The sequence below is a fragment of the Vulpes vulpes genome, chromosome 2, assembly GCF_048418805.1.
Source record: "Vulpes vulpes isolate BD-2025 chromosome 2, VulVul3, whole genome shotgun sequence".
Classification (NCBI taxonomy): domain Eukaryota; kingdom Metazoa; phylum Chordata; class Mammalia; order Carnivora; family Canidae; genus Vulpes; species Vulpes vulpes.
Window position 1 is genome coordinate 25,056,873 of NC_132781.1, and position 19,192 is coordinate 25,076,064.

The 19,192-nt window shown below is 47.6% G+C and overlaps 1 protein-coding gene and 1 pseudogene across 1 annotated transcript in view; one reads left to right on the forward strand and one right to left on the reverse strand.

Moving 5' to 3' along the window:
- The window catches only part of IGF2BP1 (insulin like growth factor 2 mRNA binding protein 1), a 42,327-nt gene that overhangs the window by 17,004 nt on the left and 6,131 nt on the right, over nt 1-19,192 (forward strand). The window contains exons 3-11 of the mRNA XM_025996230.2: nt 8,692-8,740; nt 9,257-9,308; nt 12,066-12,129; nt 14,184-14,465; nt 15,859-15,993; nt 16,621-16,743; nt 17,414-17,549; nt 18,517-18,639; nt 18,967-19,086. Of these exons, the coding sequence (XP_025852015.1) occupies nt 8,692-8,740; nt 9,257-9,308; nt 12,066-12,129; nt 14,184-14,465; nt 15,859-15,993; nt 16,621-16,743; nt 17,414-17,549; nt 18,517-18,639; nt 18,967-19,086 (1,084 nt within the window). The remainder of the gene's footprint in view (nt 1-8,691; nt 8,741-9,256; nt 9,309-12,065; nt 12,130-14,183; nt 14,466-15,858; nt 15,994-16,620; nt 16,744-17,413; nt 17,550-18,516; nt 18,640-18,966; nt 19,087-19,192) is intronic.
- Nucleotides 14,839-14,996, reverse strand: LOC112918181 (U4 spliceosomal RNA; annotated as a pseudogene).

Below are 19,192 nucleotides of genomic sequence, written 5' to 3' on the forward strand. Positions count from 1 at the left end.
CCCACACCATCGCTGCTTCCACCAGGGAAGGGTATGCTGTCCCGTTGAGTCACCTCTTTATCACTTGTCCCCACAAGTTAGGTTTATTCTGGAGGCTTCTCCAGATGTCTCCATAGCCTCCTACTTCACCTTGCAGCGCTCAAATGGCCAGCTCCGGCTCTAGGAATCACTCAGGTGAAAGAGTGCAATTCTAGTCAGGGAGCAGGGTGGAAGGAGGGAGAAGCAGTTGGCCCAGGCTGACTTGAAATTTGTCTGGAAAGAGCTCCACTGTCTCAGAGCTTCTGTTTTGGCTTCTTCTCTGGTGCTGCCCAGATGGGCAAGAAAAAAAATGTGGGCTGTCTTGTCAAACCATTTATTTCCAAAATGAGTGAACCGAGCGAAGTATTCCTGCTTTGAGGTTTGCTTGCTAACACCGGTTAGCACCTTCCCCGCTTCATGTCTCACCTTTGCTTCCTTGCCTATCCCTAGACGTATACGAGATTTTGGAAGAATTTTTGGTTACTATCCTTCTACACTGCTAACATTTTTCTGACAGTCATCCAGCCGTATTATAGTATAGTTAGCTCTTTTGTGAGTTAAACCCTATGCCCAAATTAGAGCCGCATGCAGTAAAAGCCAGTTGGCATGCACTTAGCCATACAGAATATGGGCATTTTTCCTGCTACTGACATCGGGGCTATACAAGCTTCTGCTGTGTTAACACTTCTTGTCAGAGAGAAAGCAGTAAGGTTTGGTGAGATGAGCACAGACCAGCCTCAGAAGAGAGCTGAGTTCCAGTTCTACCTTAGCATTGCCAAGGCTCTTTTCCTTGTTTTTCTGAGCCCTGGTTTCTCCAGCTGTCAAATAAAGGTGGCTGGTGAAGAGCCTCTCAGGCTTGAGGGGCTTACTCCCTCTCGCTTCAGTGTATGAATCTGATTTCCTTGAGTTGGAACTTGATAGCACTGGGCTTCCATGTGCGCACCCGCGCACATCCTTAGTCATGTAAGCAGGCTAGCAACTCCTCCCTGCCCCCTACCTGCTTCCCTGCTTCCAGGTAGACTGGGAGCATATTTAACATGATATAGAGCCTTCCAGAGGTTGAGGGGGGTGATGCATGGCTCATCCCAGTCTCTCCTGGAGATTTGATTTTTCTTTCTGCTTATCCTCAGCGTTAGCACAGGAGTCCGAGCATATGTGAAACAGTACATGTGCACTATGTACATTTAAAAGACTGTGTTCACGGGACCACAGATACATTGCACTGGTGTCCCTGCCTTCCAAGTCCCCTAACCCGTTCCCTACCACACACACACCTTGGCATTCACCTGGGTGGTGACATCCTCTGCCTAGTTCTGTACCGTTCAGTAGGTTGATTTCCTTTCCAGGCCCTACCCTGCCCATCAGCCCACCCGACAGCCCGCCTGTCTGGCTGCCCTGCCTCTGGATCAGCCTGGCACGGAGCCCTGGGCATTGGGCCAGCTCCTCCTCCCCTCTCGAGCCCCGCCCCCTTTCTCAGCTACTGCCATGCCTGGAGCGTGCCAGGTCCGCCCCCTTCAGAGGCTTTCCTGGACAATTATTTTCTTCACCTCTCCACCCTCTAGGGATAAGGAGGCAGGGTGGAGAAGGACTGGGTCAATGGTGGTCTTAGGGAAAAGGCAGGGATTGGCACTTTAGGGCATTTTTTATGTGTGACTTCCAGCTGGAAAAAACTGGGAGGAGAGCCAGCTTCGGGAGGGTGCTTCTACTATAGCGTCAGCCACAGGGGAGTCTCTTGTTGAAGAGTCAGCAGGATCACCCACTTGTAAAGAGATCCTGCGGACAACCCCTCCACTCATTTACCATTGTACACCCCTTCTCGCATCTTTAACCAATGGGATCCCCTACTTGACGGTCAACTCCTTGAGAGCAGGAGGCTTACCTGTCTGCCATCACCTTATGCTCTGCTCTAGCACAGTGCCCAGGCCCATCCAACAGAAATGCAGTGACAGCCACATACGTAAATTTTCTTCATTTTTTTGGCTTAGATTCTTTTTAAATTTTTGAAATTCCCTAATAGCTATGTCAGAAAAGAGTGAAAATAATGTGAAAGTTTTTTAAGATTTTATTTATTCATGAGAGACCGAGAGAGAGGCAGAGACATAGGCAGAGGGAGAAGCAGGCTCCATGCAGGAAGCCCAATGTGGGACTCAATCTCAGGACTTCCAGGATCATGTCCTGAGCCAAAGGCAGACGCTCAACCTCTGAGCCACCCAGGTGTCCCAGAAAGGTTAATTCTAAAATTAATTTAGAATTTGAAAATGGTATTAATTCAGCATGCAGTCAATGTAATAATGAGGTCTTATTTGGGGGGGCATGTACAAAGTTGTAAGGAATCTGAATGTGTGTTATTTTATATTTTGAGCCTATCTAATTCAAATGCTAAGTTTTCATTGGAAATATTTGATCAGTATTTGAATTATTTGTAAAGATTTTTAGAGTGTGTGCGGTGGTAGGGGGCCAGGCAGGGCGAGGGAGAGAGAATCCTAAGCAGACTCTGCTGAGCATGGAGCCCAAGGCGGGGGTTGAGACCATGATCTGAGTGGAAATGTAGAGTGGGACGCTCAACCCATTGAGTCAACCAGGTGTCCCCTGATCAGTATTTCACAAATTTTACAGAGGAAAAGTTCAATTATATAAATACCTCGAAAACGAGTATTCCGTGCCTCAGTTGCAGTACCCACAATACAGTGGCTCAAAAGCCACATGTGACTAGTGGCTATTGTGGTGTGGACAGCACTGCCCTGGTGCTTAGTAGGGGCCAAGAAAAATTTGTAGAATGACTGAGTGCAGCAGCTGGACTACAGAAACCAAAGCACAAGCCATGGTCATGAGTTTGCCTGTGGATGAAAAAGCAAGCATGTGTGCTCCTGCAGGTTTTTGAAACCTTTGTTGCTTACTCTTTGCCGACATGCAAGTCACCACTTCAGCCAAGTCATCACTCCAGCCCAATCCCCAGCCAGCCTCATTTTCTCATTGCCTTGGCTTAGTTTCTTCCCAGCTTCTCGAAGAGCCACCTGCAGGCTTGAGCGAATACTGGGGCATCTTTGGGATGTGGGATGAAGTTAAATGTGTAGACGTGTGAGAGGATGTCTTAACTGTGGACTTACGGATGGATTCCAAAGTCTTTAACTCCTGGGAACTTGAAGAAATTGTGTGCGAAATGCTGGCACTTTTCTAGTATAGTTTTCTTAGCTTTTATCACATTCCTAATGGGAACGAAGTATCAACAAAGGTGTTCAGAGGGGTGGGTGTTAAGAACCACTCTTTAAGACCTTAGGTTACAGAAAATCCTTCAGATTAAGAATACCTCTTTCTATAGGTAGACAGGGTTGATACCTGTCTGGAAACACACGACCTTGTAAAACAGACAATCCTAATTCTTGTTTCCCAGTTGTGAGAAACAGAGGTCCAGAGTGTTGGAAGGCTGGACTTGGCCAAGGCCACACGGTCTGCTTGTCAGAAAATCACAGCCTGGAGGATGGAGGGCAGCTGGAGTGGAGCATCTAATCTGGAAATCCCAGTTTAATCCTGGTTCTCTGAGGAGATGAAAGTCCAGGTTGGAATCTTGATCTGGGGGCCCCAAGCTTGACAAGATTGCCAAAACCTGTTGCTGCTTCCCTCCACCTCCCCCCACCTTCCACTGATTTACCCCACCCTAGTTTAAAGGAACTCCTTCTTCCAGGGGAGGGGTCAGATTCCTTCCCTTGGGGTTGTGGAGGTGGAAGAGGAATAGAACACTTCCTGGGGCAGTTTTCAGCCTTTTTCCAGGAGACCTGGAGTCCTTGTATCTAGGGTGCATTCTGCTCTGCAGAGAGGCTTCATTATGAAAAGATAGATTACCATTTGTATATCTGTTCCTCTGGATACCAGACCCCAGGCCCATGACCCCTTCCAGACCAGCAGGCTCACCACACCAAGGCTTGCATTCTTGCTAGTCCAACACCAACTGGAAAATATCATTAGTTAGATCCATTATTTTGGAACCTGCTATGACTTTTAAAACTGGGTAAGCTAGAATAATTTAAAAAACAATTTTAGGGGCTCTTGGGTGGCTCGGTCATGAAGTGTCTGACTTCTTGGTCTCGGTTCAGGTCTTGATCTCACGGTCGTGGGTTTGAGCCCTGCTTAAAACAAAACAATTTTAATTATGGAAAAAAATTAAACAGAAAAGTAGAAAGAATAATGTAATAAATCTCCCAGGTACTCATCACCTAGCTTTAGAAATTAACAACTCCTATCCATTGGTATTTATTTTTTCTAATTATTTTGAAGCAAATCCTGGACACCTTATTTTTAATCTGTAACTATTTTTTTTTTAAGATTTTATTTATTCATGAGAGAGAGAGGCAGAGACATAGGCAGAGGGAGAAGCAGCCCCCCACCCCGGGAGTCCAATGTGGGACTCACAGGACCTTGGGATCAGGACCCAGGAGGGAGAAGCAGGGAGCCCAATGTGACCAAATATGGGTCTCCATCCTAGGTCCCTGAGATCATGATCTGAGCTGAAAGCAGATACTTAACTGACTGAACCCCCAAGGCACCCCTGAATTCTGAATATTAATTTTTAATTTTTTTATTTTAGACTGTATTTATTTATTCATGAGAGACAGAGAGAGCAGAGACATAGGCAGAGAGAAGCAGGCTTCATGAAGGGAGCCTGATGCAGGATTCGATGCCAGGACTCCAGGACCATACTTTGGGCCAAAGGCAGATGTTCTACTGCTGAGCCACCCAGGAGGCCCTGAATATTTTTAATTTGTTCTTTGGCCTAACTTGACTGAATTTTAGCACAGGCTTTTTGTCTCCTTTCTCCCATCAAAACAGCAGCGTAGGGGACAAGGCACAGAGCCCGGAATCAGACAGGTTTTGAGTTCAAAGTCTGTCTCTGGCTTTTAGTACCTGTGTGATTTGGCAAAGATAATCTTGCGTTCTTGGAGCCCTGGTCTGTAAAGTGGAGCCGTGGACCCCACCTTCATGGGTAATAAGAGTCTTCCAGCAAGTGGTGAATTTCAGCTTGGCATCTGTTAAGCATTCCTCAGATGTTCGGCCCTTCCCTAACTGACCTGTTTTCCTTTCCAGTCTAAGTCAGTAACACTTCTCTGAGAAGGTGAAAAGGACGAGAACTTCCTTCCCAGGGAGGACTCCCAACCACATCCCTTTCCGGGTATCCAGCTCCTGTGTTTCCGGAAATTCTTGGTTTGCTGCTTATTTCCTTATGCTGTTGCATGGGTGCTCTCTCACTCTGTTCTCTCTGAAGTCCCCCAGGGCTTGAGAAATATGGTCATTTGGTCTCTGTGGCCCTCATGGGCCCCCTCCCTTCCCCACCACTTCCTCCAGATGGATCCCCTGTGGTTGCTCTGTGTTGGGAGCTGCCCCAGGGCTTGATAACTGCCCTTCGTGCCAGGACAGGCAATCTACAGGGTGTTGGCACCCAGGGAAATAATTGGGTTGGTGAAACCATTGCTTTCATTGCCAGGGGCTATCACTCGACAGGTTTATCAGTTCCTGGGTGAACCTCTAGGCATTCTTTTGCCATTTCTGAACAAGGATGTTGAGGTTTAGGCACTCCAAGATTGGCTCAGTATAGTGCTCTGTTGTTACCTGTAGGGCAGAGGTACTGTTCTACCTCATGGAAGCTGATACACTGGCATGTGGAATGCGTCCCTGGACCAGACCATAACCCTTTAGCTGTCAAGAGAGGCAGGGGAGCAGGATTGTAGGCCCACTGCATCCCCAGCAGTGAAGTCTAAATATTATAATGACTGTTCCCATCACACTGAGTGCTCGTTTTCAGCCCTTCCTTCCTCCCTCTCTCTTCCTAAGCTTGTCTGGGCTCCTGACGACTGGTACAGGGATTGGGCACCCACTCCAAGTCAGGCACCTTCACTCACACTTCTTTAAGTCCTCACGAAAGCTCGGTCACTTTCCACAGGTGGAAAGTAAGGTGCAGAGCAAAGGAATACCTCATCAGATGCTCGTAGCTTGTCTCTAGACCCCTAAGCCCCCAGCATACTGCCCTGGCCCAGCTTGCCACCTGGCCTTCCATACTTAACCAGCAGTCCTGGGCAGGGAGGATTGGGTACAGTTGCCAACACCGCTCCGTGTGCTTTGTGCTTGAAAGAAATTAGGTAGCACCATAAGTAATAGAAACCAGGCCAAGGGCTTAAAAGACAAAGGGTCTTCCGAGGCTTCTGTTGTGTGTTTGTCAGGGTTGGGGGCTTGCTGAAGGGAGGTTTGGAGGCCTCAAGGGGTTCCCAGGATTGGGTGTGTGTGTGTCCTCGAGGGGTGGGTGTCTGCCTATTGGGGGTTGGAGAGGGCTGCCCAGAGGTCTTTTCTTTCATTGGTTGTGTGGCCCTGCCCTCCTCCCCCTCCTTCTCCTGGAACATTCCAGACATTCCAGACTGCCATTGCTTTCAGGATATGGATTAAAACCCCAAACTGAGATTTGATTCCCTCACACCATCCTCTCCCTAACTCTTCCCTACCCTGGAAAGAAAGCCCCTAAAACTGGGAGTTTTGAAGTAGGACTGTGTTTTTGACCCTTGCCCAGAGATTATGCTAAGGGGCCATCTTGAAAGAGCCATCTTCAAACTGAGCCTCCCGCACAGGGGTTGCTTTAAATAAACCCTACTGGTCTGAACTCCCAGGAAGATAGCCTCAGCCCTTCATCCACAAGAGTTTGCTAGAGGGAGTGACTCCTGTTATTGGCATCAAGCGAGATCAGTGTCCTCAGTCTTCCAATGCTGTACCCATCTCTTCTTCAATTCTCTAACAGTTGGGCTTTGATGGTGAGAGTTTTTGTGTTTTCTCTTCCCCTTCGGGCACAAAATGAGTGTTATATGGGACATCCCTCACAAGGGCAGATGCCGAGGGTCTCCCTCCTTTGCCTATGAATGCAATAGAAGAAAGTGGCCTGGTGGGAATTCTGAAGACCTGGGAGTGGAGTTGAAGTTTGCTATCCTTACTCTTGGCCTGCATTGCATTCTGATGACCATAGATCAGGTTCATGAACCAAATGAGATAGAGAGCCATACACATAGATTCCCTTCCACATGTGTCTCCTCTTCCCGGAAGTCATTTTGTCCCAGGAAGAGATTTCCTTTGTGTATTTCATCAATACTTTTCATGCTCAGAGCTGCACAGCTCGAAGGGATCTTAGTGACTCTTTCATTTTCCATTTTGCAGCTTAAGACATTTAGGGTCACAGGGATGGAATGAGTGAGCTGGCCTAGGGACAGCCAAGAGGGAAACATTGGAGCGGAGCATCTCTTCCTTTGTTCCTATGTGTTTTCAGCACCCTGCACCCCTAGCTTTGCAGGAGCTGACATGGGCCCAGTAGGAACACTGAGGCCTGAAGCTTATACTTGGCTTAATCAGAAGACCCAATCGGGTAGTTTTAAGAGCTAGAACAGGATTTTCTTGCTTCCCAGGTCAGATTTCCTTCATGCTGTTAATGTTTTATTGGACTGTGTCCCCAAACTAAGTTTGATCAGGGATATGCAAAGACATAAATGACAATTGACTGGTGAAGATCAAGTCAATTGAAATGTTGTAAGCCCAGGGATTAGGGCATCGATTTGGGTAGTGAGCAGTTAATTGCCCTGGGAATCAACCTTGGACCTGAAAGCCTTTCTGGGGAAAATGACACTTTTAAGAGGTATTTGAAAGATGGGAAGGAGAAAGTACCCTCATTTGGAAGGAGGGAAGGTGGCGGTCATGATGCTGTGTTGTGTGTTAATCGCTTCTTCCTTAGTATTCTGGATGCATCTGCTTGAAGCCCTTTGCTAAAATCTAATATTCTCTAACATCACCTGAAACCACCCTATGAATAGGTATTATTCCTGTTGTGCAAAGAAAGGAAAGTGAGCCTCAAAGAAGTGGAAATAATTTTAAGGTCAGTACTGTTAAGTGCAACACAGATTAAAATCCATACCTGTATAAAAAATACTTGACTAGGGGTGCCTGGGTCGCTCAGTCAGTTAAGTGTCTGCCTTTAGCTCAGGTCATGATCCCAGGGTCCTGAAATTGAGCCTGCTTTGGGCTCCTTGCTCAGCGGGGGGAGTCTGCTTCTCCCTCTTCCCTCTGCTCCCCTTGCTTGTGCTCTTTCTCTGTCAAATAAAACACTTAACAACCTTACTATTATCCTGTCGTAATTTGTTTGCATGTATGTCTCTCCCAATAAACTGAGTACCTTAGGGCCAGACACATTGTTTTGTCACAATGTCCCCAGTGTCTAGAACAAAATATAGCATGAAGTAGGCAACAGTTAAATGGGCATCAGATTAATAAATGATGTCTTCTGTAGCAGCTTGGTATTCCTAAGTGCCTGAAACGTAGTGGGAGGTAAGAGATGAAAATAGGTGGTTAGTGAAGAAAACAGAGGGCAAGACAAGTAGAGGGACAACTGAAGCATATGTGATTGGTGTTACCCTGGTGCTGAGGGCACCTGATCTTAGGCGTCATATCTGTGGTAGCACTGATAATTTACATTCTCAAGGGAGGCACCCCTCCACCCCAAGTCTTCATTCCCAAAGGTTATCATTCTTGGATTCTTAGACTTGAGTGTTGAACAGAAGGTAGGGAGATCAAAACTAATAAAGGAATTAAACACTGCAGGGTCATAGGTCCCTATAGCATCCAGAGCATCATTAATCCTTTTCCCTCTTATTTCAGGAGTCGGAAAATTCAGATCCGAAATATCCCACCCCAGCTCCGTTGGGAAGTAAGTGATTGGGGGAAACTCAAGGCGTGGGGTGGTGGGGATGGAAAGAAAGCCCGGGTCAGTCTGAGTCAGCAGGGATGACTGGGGAGGTCCCCCTGGTGGTTTGGGGGCTAGACTAGGGTTGCCAGTGCTGGGTCTCATTTTCAGCCCAGGACTACCCATGTTAGCTTTTTTGGGCTTATCCTTGTCATGAGAGGCATTAGGGAGGTGGGTAGGTTGTTCCTTGAGCCCGGAATTTAGTGATGGCAGAAGTTGATTTGGGGACCCCAGCGGCCCAAGTCTATTCCAAAAAGTCTTTCAAATCCTTTTCCGTGCTCAAGTACATTTCTTCGAAGATACCCTAACAAATCACCATCAGCATCGGTACCCTAGAAAAGGGAAGCTGAACAGGTGATACTACTCAGTCCCCACCTAAGGCTCTGCCTGTACCACCTTGCTTTGGGGAGAGGGTATCTGGTGGTTGTGATAGTTCCTGGGATGCTCAGAGTAGCCTTCTTCCCTTTGCTATGCTCCTAGGTGCTGGACAGCCTGCTTGCTCAATATGGTACAGTGGAAAACTGCGAGCAAGGTAAGACTACAGAGGTGGTGGCTGGTGGGAAAAGGGTGGGTGTTGGAGCACTTTGGGGGGATCTGCTCTGCTTCGTTTTCCATGACCAGATCCACCTGGCATACAAAAAGAAGGCAGACAAGATATGGCAATATGGCACAGAGGAAGATACACACACAGGAGGGCGTGGGCATGTCATCCCAGCTTTGGCTATGCTTCTTCTCTCTAGAATAGGTTTCTCTTTGTTTAATGAGGAAAGTCACTCATTTCCAGCATGAGATGCCAAGCTCTTTAGGGGTCAACCTTGGTAGAAATAGAGGTCTGAGGATTTCAACAGTAGTATAAACATGGAAATTGTGTACTCAGCCCTAGTAAGTCTGCAGCCCTTTTACTTTTTAAAAGCTTTATGATTCTTCATGTTTGACAGGAATAGCCAACTGGTTTTCTCTTTTTAGAAGCTCTGATTGTCAGCTACATGTCTTTGGTCAATTAAAAGAAACAAAAAATGAGATTTTATTATTGGGCACTTAGTGATGGACAAGCACAGTCTTTGAAGAGTGGGCCCACAGGAGAAATAATAAGAAAAATCTGGGTCATAAAATATTTGCTAAGATTTCTGAGGTTCCTCCATTGCTTACGGTTATAAGTAATTTTCAGAGGAAGTGAGCTAAAATAGAGAGTGATTTTGGTTGGACATGAGAGTTTGGCCAAGAGAGAAGATACAATTAGAGTTTGTAGAACTTCAAGAAATGTAAATAATCACCCTGTGAAAATTTAAATTTTCATTTTCTGTGGAAAGATGGAAGCTAGAAATCATTCTAGATTAAAATATTTGCCTGCACAAAGGTAAGGTGCTGAGTCCATCAGATGGGTTCTCCTGCTCTGATCTTGTAGGTTGCTTTTGATCATAAATGCCAGGACACAGCCAGCCACACTGATAACCATTGCCCAGTACTGCTCACTTGTTAGACTGGTGACTGAGTTACTCCTGGACAGACAGCAAGACTGAGCACTGGCTTTGAGGCTCATCGTGAGCTTCACTGGGAGGCCCTGCAGGAGCTCATACTAGTGGAAATCTGTGTGTGGGTCACCTGGGCAGCTGTAGCACAGTGCGTCCTGCTCCCCATCCCTACAGAATGGGAAATGTTGGATTTTGTTGGACAACAGGGAAAGTCTTCAACTGTCACTGAGTGCTTTCTGTCCACTATTTAAAATCGCATCCCTCTCCACCACCTTTTTTTTTTAAAGATTTTATTTATTTATTCATAAGAGAGAGAGAGAGAGGCAGAGACCCAGGCAGAGGGAGAAGTAGGCTCCACGCAGGGAGCCCAATGTGGGACTCGATCCCAGGTCTCCAGAATCACATCCTGGGCTGAAGGCGGCACTAAACCACTGAGCCACCCGGGCTGCCCTCCACCACCACCTTCTTTACCCTGATTTACACTCTCTGTGGCATTAATCAACCTCTGCTATGCTAGGGAATTTGCTTATCATACTTTGCGTTGTCTCCTCCCGCTAGAATGTGAACTCCATGACAGCAGAGCTTTGGTCAGTTTGACTCCCGTTTCAGTTTAACTGGAAAGAACAATCTTTCCATACCCTACTGTAGTAGTGGTGGGGGAGATTCTGCTGATGAAGGCCAGAGGGGTTAAGAGTGGTCTGCACTGAGGATTTGTGGCCAGGTAACTTACTAGCCTCAGGGAAGTGGGGGCAGAGTCTTGGTTTTGGCAGTGTCCTCCACCCTGGTGTAGTGGTGCTGAGCTGGCCTAGGAAACCCTAAATCAAAAGACAGTGATGATAAGACAGGTTAATCTCATTAACTTAAAATAAGAGGTGTGCCTTCAGACATCTGGAATTCTTTTTTTTTTAATTTTTATTTATTTATGATAGTCACAGAGAGAGAGAGAGAGAGGCAGAGACATAGGCAGAGGGAGAAGCAGACTCCATGCACCAGGAGCCCGACGTGGGATTCGATCCCGGGTCTCCAGGATCGCGCCCTGGGCGCCAAACCGCTGCGCCACCCAGGGATCCCACATCTGGAATTCTAATGTCCAGCCCAGTCTGGGACTGGCTGTAGGAGAGAGTGTATGGCAAAGTCAAATGAAGTCCAAGAGGATTCATGATTAAGTGCAAATGATTTAGGTGGCCTTAATGAATGGCAGGTACCATGAATTTTTGATGGATTGAATGTGCATTTCCATTGCCAAGATGTTTGGAATACTCACGAAATCGCCACCCCTGGGCTACCTAGCAGATGCTTCTCTCTGCCCACTTAGCTAGGTCATGATACACTCACGTTTCATCTGTCCTTGAGGATGCTCTGTAATGGATGTACATCTCTTTACCATATTCTTACAGACCATGTCTCAGGATGTTTGCTTCTGTAAATTGCTAATCTTACTGTGTATGTATTTTCAACTAGTTTGGCTTCCCCAGAATAAATTTGCTTCCTAGATGGGGTGTGTGCGTGCACTCCCCGCTGCCTAACTGCTGTGTTCACTGCACTATTTTGTTGCCCAGCTCTCTTGGCGGCTGGCCAGAGGGAATCAGAGGAAGACACAGATGGGAGAATGTAAAAAGGTTTGAATTTTCTAAGATTTCTGGTGAGAGGGTTCTAAAAGGGGAAATATTTTTCCTTGTCATCCCAGTATTTTCTTCAAACACATGTAACTTCTATAACCTTCTAACCTGGAAGGATGAGCTTTAAATGCTTGGGATTCCTTGGTGGCATTTCCAGATCTCACTGCTCTAACCTTGGCTTCTGTTTTGCTCCCCCAGTGAACACCGAGAGTGAGACTGCTGTGGTGAATGTCACCTATTCCAACCGGGAACAGACCAGGCAGTGAGTGGGCTGGGAAGCGGGCCAGGGTGGATCTTTGGGAGGTATTGGGAGCCAGGTACCTCTTACAGGGCTGGGGTCCACACAGGCAGTAGTGCCTGCTTGGATTCCGTTATTGTGATAGCCAATTGCAGACTCTTGTTCTTTGGTTCAGGGATCTTAAAAGTTCAGAAACTCCTCAGGATTGATAGCAAATTCACAGAAGGGAAGAGACCCAAGGGCCCTTCCAGGAAAGGGGAAATCCTCTGTGAGAGAATAGATAGGTTTTCTGTTGGATTTCTCTAGCTGCCTTGGACCTGCAAGAGTCCTTTGCTGTGTTGATTGTGCCATCTAGTGATAGTGAGGAGGAACTGCGAGATTTAAAAAAGGGATTTGTTCTTGTTCTGCTGGGGGGGGGGGGGGGCAGACATTTTATTGTGGTGAGGCCATGAGCCCAGTTTATGCTGTTGTGGGGTCCTGTTAGTCCCACCACACCCATGCTTTCTCGATTCTTAAGCCCTTTGGTTGAGCAATTACACTTCTCATCTACTGGTACTGACACACTTTGTACATTTTGTGCATTTATGTAAGATTTGTGTAAGACCTGTTACAGGCCTTTTGCTACATTGTGCTTTTGATTGCTTTCTTGTTCCTTCAGAATGCTGTCTCTAACTGGGTGGTGATGCATTGTAAAAATCCCACCACTTCTTCAAATACAATTTCCTTTATTTTTAAAAAAACTTTATTTATTCATGAGATACACAGAGAGAGGCAGACACATAGGCAGAGGAAGAAGCAGGCTCCCCACAGGGGGCCGGATGCGAGACTCAATCCCAGGACCCTGGAATCATGACCTGAACCAAAGACAGATGCTCAACCATTGAGCCTCCAGGTGCCCCTATTTTTAATTTGTTTTAAGTTTGTTTTAAAAAGTTATCCCTATACCCAACGTGGGGCTTGAACTCATGACCTTGGGATCAAGACTTAGCACACTCTACTAATTGAGCCAGTCCCCATTCTCTCTTTTTTTTTTTTTTAGTCCCCATTTTCTTTAGACCGCTCTCAGGCTCAGGATTTTCTGGAGGCCCCTATTGTCTCTTGTGGCCAGTGTATGGTCCTTAGCCTGGCTCTAAAGGTCATGTCAATACTCAGCTTATTCCCTGCTCTCTGTTGTTGCCTTGTTAACTTTTCTTTCTTTTTAAAAGATTTTATTTATTTATTCATGAGAGACACATAGAGAGGCAGAGGCTTAGACAGGGGGAGAAGCAGGCTCCTTGTGGGGAGCCTGTTGATGGACTTGACCCCAGGGCCTCAGGAACACACCCTGAACCAAAGGCAGATGATCAACCACTGAGCCACCCAAGCATCCTGCCTTGTTAACTTTTCTAACCTGCATCAGCCAGGCTGGGACTGGATGGAGCCTGCCCCTCCCCCCCAATGTTACTCACTCCTGGTTTTCAGGCATTCTAGGTATATTTAAACTCCTGCTTCCAAGCTGTAAGCAAGAACATTCTGTCTCCAACTCTTTTTTTAAATTTTTTTTACAGTTTTCTCAAATATGGAAGGTGCCAACTCAATAAGTGTAAAAAAAAGTCTCTTGTTTCTCATGTTTTTATTAAATTCATTCACTCACACGGATCTGGTAGTTCTGGCTGAAATTAATAGGCCAATTCAAAATTCATTGAAAATACTTACTTGGGTTTCCCTTTGTCTTCAGCCGTTATTTTCCTAAGATTTTATTTTTTTGAGAGAGAGCATAAGCAGATTGGGGCAGAGGGAGAGGGAGCCGATTTCCTGCCAGGCGGGGAGTCCAATGCGGGGCTCAGTCCCAGGACCCTGAGATCATGATCTGAGCCAAAGGCAGATACTTAACCTACTGAGCCACCCAAGGTACCCCTGTCTTCATCCATTTAATTTAGACTGGAAAGTTCTCTGAGGTGGAGGTGGGAGTGGTGGATAGGTCTTCTCCCTTGCTTTTAGTATATTTCATGTTGTAACCCGGAATGCTTTATACATGGAGTGCATTTGGTGGTATTGTCATGGATTGGAGTGACCAGTAGATTTCCCTTTGTCCTCAGAGCCATCATGAAGCTGAATGGCCACCAGTTGGAGAACCACGCCTTAAAGGTCTCTTACATTCCTGATGAGCAGATAGCACAGGGTCCTGAGAACGGGCGCCGAGGAGGCTTTGGCTCTCGGGGTCAGCCTCGCCAGGGCTCCCCTGTGGCGGCAGGGGCTCCAGCCAAGCAGCAGCAAGTGGATATCCCCCTGCGGCTCCTGGTGCCCACCCAGTATGTGGGTGCCATCATTGGCAAGGAGGGGGCCACCATCCGAAACATCACGAAACAGACCCAGTCTAAGTAAGTCTTGGCTGTTGGGAAATGGAGGTGGGGCGCCTCCAGGAAGCACACCGAAGAGTCTTAGTATTTACTACTTAGGCGATGTTGCCTGGAATGTATTCCCTTTTTTCTTCATTTGGGGTTGGGGGGCCTGCAGTGGTCATTACTTCCAATTGCAGCCTCCTGGAACGGTGAGGGCAAGTGGGGATGTTAAGTGGGCCTGGGGCTTCCCATTTGGTGGCAGAGGCTGAGGCACACAGTCATTAGTAAGAAGGGTTCTGCAATTTCTTACAGGAAGTCACATCAAGCAAACCTAGTCTAGATGAGTCAGCTACTCTTTGGTGCTCTGTGGTTTCAGTGCTGCTTGTTAGTGGACATTGGGCTCAGCAGCCTGGCCAAGGTTGGCCCTCAAGAATAGGTCACCATCCTGTCCCATCTCCAATGTTCACCACAGCTACCCCCTCTAATCTTTTAGAATTTGACTTCTATTTTTAGCAATAATCACGCCTCGGATAAACCTCATTGGCTACGATACTGCCACAGCGCAAAGCTGAATTTGACTTCTATTTTTAAAAAATATTTTATTTGAGAGAGAGATAGTGTTTGTGAGAACAAGGAGGGGGACAGGGAGAAGCAGATTCTCCACTGAGCAGAGAGCCTGATGAGGGGCTCAATCCTAGGAGCCGGAGATCACGACCTGAGCCATAGGCACATGCATAACTGAATGAGCCATTCAGGTGCCCCAACTTTATTTTTTCTTATTTGCATGTAGTTGACACCTCTTATCTTTTTTTTAAAGATTTTATTTATTTATTCATAGAGACAGAGGGAGAGAGAGGCAGAGACACAGGCAGAGGGAGAAGCAGGCATCATACAGAGAGCGCAGGCATCATACAGAGAGCCTGACATGGGACTTGATCCAGGATCTCCAGGATCATGCCCTGGGCTGCAGGCGGCGCTAAACCGCTGCAGCCACCGGGGCTGCCCGACCCCTCTTATCTTTATAGCTGATCAGTGTACTCTGGAAAAGAAAAAGCCACATCCTATCCTTATTCCAAATACATCCTTTATTAGTCTAAGCTTGGGACAGTGTGCCTTCCCTTTATAGTTGTTTCATGAGGGAATCCAGAATTTAAGAGGAAATGGAGCTTTAGTGTTGTGGGCTGCCATTTGCCAGCCCTGTGTTCGTTCCCATGCCAGATGCAACCATTGTCCACCACCTCCTGATGGAGAGAATCCAGAGCAGCAGGCTGGCCACATGACCCTGGCCCTTTCTCTGCCCTTCCCCATTCTGTGCTTGGACTTGTTTCAAGAGTTGTTTCTGTGCTTCAGTTGAGAAGTAGCAAGATATGTGAAGAAGATTCTGGGTTTTACCAGGGACTCCCTTAACTGTCCTTGGCTTTGTGGTCCTCAGGATAGATGTGCACAGGAAGGAGAATGCAGGCGCTGCAGAGAAGGCCATCAGCGTCCACTCAACCCCTGAGGGCTGCTCATCTGCGTGTAAGATGATCTTGGAGATTATGCATAAGGAAGCAAAGGACACCAAAACGTAAGGCTTTTATTCAGTGTTTCTTGTAAGGAGGGAATTGCTACCTCCCCCCACTACAACACAGACTTATTAGCAAGAATGCAGAGATAAGTAGGAGACAGACGACATAAACTGAAACATGAAGTCCTCTTTCCCACAAGTAACGAACACCCCTGTACACCCTCTTAGCAACTCTGTGCATTTATAATGTGTGTATTTGTGTGTACATTTGTGTGTGCATAGGTGTATGTGCATGTGCCTGTTTTAGCACACATAGAATCATAATGAGCGCAATTCTACAGTTTGCTTTTTTTACATTATGGATCACCTTTCTAAAACTGCATGGCATTCTCGAGTGGCTATTTTAAAACAGACAGCTGTGAATGGGTTTTACCATGCATGGACCTGTAGAACCATTATCACAATTATGACAGTGAGCATGGCCATTGCTCTGATAGTTCCATGTGGCTCTTGGCAGCCTGTCCCTACCTCCCCATCTCTAGCACTAAGCACCCACCCATCTTTTTTTTTTTTTTTAATCTTTTGGGATGTAATTTCATACTGGAAACCCCACATTTGCAGTTGCATGCTGTCTGGGTCTCTGCGCGGCTCACCACTTAGCAGCTCTTGTCCCTTACCCTTCCCAAGGGCCGACGAGGTTCCCCTGAAGATCCTCGCCCATAATAACTTTGTGGGGCGTCTCATTGGCAAGGAAGGACGGAATCTGAAGAAGGTGGAGCAGGACACAGAGACCAAGATCACCATCTCCTCGTAAGGCTGTCATTTACCTCTTTATGAGTGGGATGCCCAAGGGCCTGGGGGCACCAATGTGTCATTAGAGAGCCTTAATATTTGGGTTCCCTAAGTTGTATGCAGTTTCTGCCCTACTGAAGGAGAATCTGTGCAGTGGCAAAGAACATTTATATCTGTGAGGGCTCGTATTGTTGGAGTGAATCTGTCCATCCCCTGTTCTGCACATTACACCTGTCCCCTGCAGTTGGGAGCCGGGGCTTTGGGGTCTTGGGCATGTTTGCCAGGCCATGAGAAGTGGACCCACCCAGGCCCTTGTCTGAGGATTCTCTGAGCCCTGTGCCTCTTCATTTCATCCCTGACTTGGTCTGTTCCAAAAGCACAGGAAATGGATTGTGTAGAACTACTGGAGAAGCTTCCAGTTCTGAACATCCTTCTTGCTTTACCAGGGATGAAAACCTATCTGTGATTGGGTTCATTCCACATCGAGGGGTTTCAGTTGGGTACTCTCATCTCCCTGCACCTTCCTTCCTCCCTGCTCTGGTTACAGAACAAAGGCGAGAGACAGGGAGCTGTTTGCCAAAAGTTAAACAGCCTGCAGGAGCTGTTTTTGTGGCTAATTCCTAGCTGGGGCCACTTCCTGGTCCTGGCCTGTCAGTGCAAGGGTGACTTGGCTCTGCTGTCCCACCAGGCTGCAGGACCTTACCCTGTATAACCCTGAGAGGACTATCACCGTGAAGGGGGCCATTGAGAACTGCTGCAGGGCTGAGCAGGAGATCATGAAGAAAGTTCGAGAGGCCTACGAGAACGACGTGGCTGCCATGAGTGTGAGTGGCAGAGGTGGCTGCTTTACCCCTCTCTGAGGCTGAGGCACAGCAGAAAGGGGGGAGGTCTCCATGTAGGTGGGCAGGTCACACACTTGGGATCTCCATTCCTGCAGGTCATTAAGAGATCTTTATCTGCTTCCTGGGGTCGGGTCTCCTCTTGGGCTTCAGTCTGTGATTTTCCTATAAAATTGGTATTTGTGTGTACTTCAGTGAAGAGAGGGGCCGTAATTTTCATCTGATTTTTTTTTTTAAGATTTTATTTATTCATAAGAGTCACAGAAAGAGAGAAGCAGAGACACAGGCAGAGGGAGAAGCAGGCTCCATCCAGGGAGCCTGATGTGGGACTCGATCCCGGGTCTCCAGGATCAGGCCCTGGGCTGAAGGCATCACTAAACCGCTGAGCCACCCGGGTTGCCCTCTCATTTGGTTTTTATTTAATTTTAAATTTTTTAAAAGACTTCATTTACTCATGAGAGGCAGAGGTATAGGCAGAGAGAAGCAGCCTCCCTGCGGGGGAGCCCGATGTGGGACTCAATCCCGGGACTCCGGGATCACACCTGAGCCAAAGGCAGACGCTCAACCACTGAGCCACTCAGGCGTCCTTCATCTGGTTTTTAAAGGGGATTGAGGATGTGGGGTACAGGAGAAAAGGTGAGTCCTAGATATCTAACGGAGATCTGTCCTTGCTGTGCCTTTTCATAGGAATGTTCTAGCGTAGGGTAGTTGAGTAAATCACCAGAGAGATGGTACATCTGAGGCTCTGGTGGACCCTTCTGGTTGGAGTTGCTGTTGCTGGTTCTTGGTCCAGCAAAAATGTTCCATTACTCATGGCTCCACACTCTAGGTGTGTGTGAGAACCAGAAAAGCACTCAGTTCTCCTGTGTCCTCCACCCCACCCCTGCCCTCTGGGTTCAACTAGGCCCCTGTAGCCTGAGCTGACCTCTCCCTCCTCACCTTCCTTTCCCAGCTGCAGTCACATCTCATCCCCGGCCTGAACTTGGCAGCTGTGGGTCTTTTCCCAGCCTCGTCCAGTGCAGTCCCACCACCTCCCAGCAGTGTCACGGGAGCTGCTCCCTACAGCTCCTTTATGGTAGGTGCAAGATCTAATCTTACAGGGGAACCCTGGACCCTTCCATGGCCTTTGGTAGGGTCCAGTACCATGCGGGAGCTTGACACCCAGAGAATTCTTGAAGAGGGCAGGGAGGTCTGGGATGCCTCTCCTGGGCAGGATTCCCAGCCATGTGGCCGGCACCTGAGATGCTGGAGGCACTCTTCCTTCCCCTTTGTGCTTGCTGGGCACGGGGAGTGCCAAGGAGCACGTAGCCCATGTTATCTTCCCTTTGGGGAATGCTCACCTGGGGTGTGGAGGGACTCCTGTATCCTTGGCCCATGGTAATGACGTGCTCTGTCTTGACAGCAGGCTCCGGAGCAGGAGATGGTGCAGGTGTTCATCCCTGCACAGGCAGTGGGCGCCATCATTGGGAAGAAGGGGCAGCACATCAAACAGCTCTCCCGTTTTGCCAGTGCCTCCATTAAGGTGACCTGCTCTGGGTCCTCCTGGGTCCTGGGACGAGGGGAACACTGCATCCACCACCTATGTCCCTGGGTGCCACACGTGGCTGCTGTTGTGTGGCCTCTGTCTC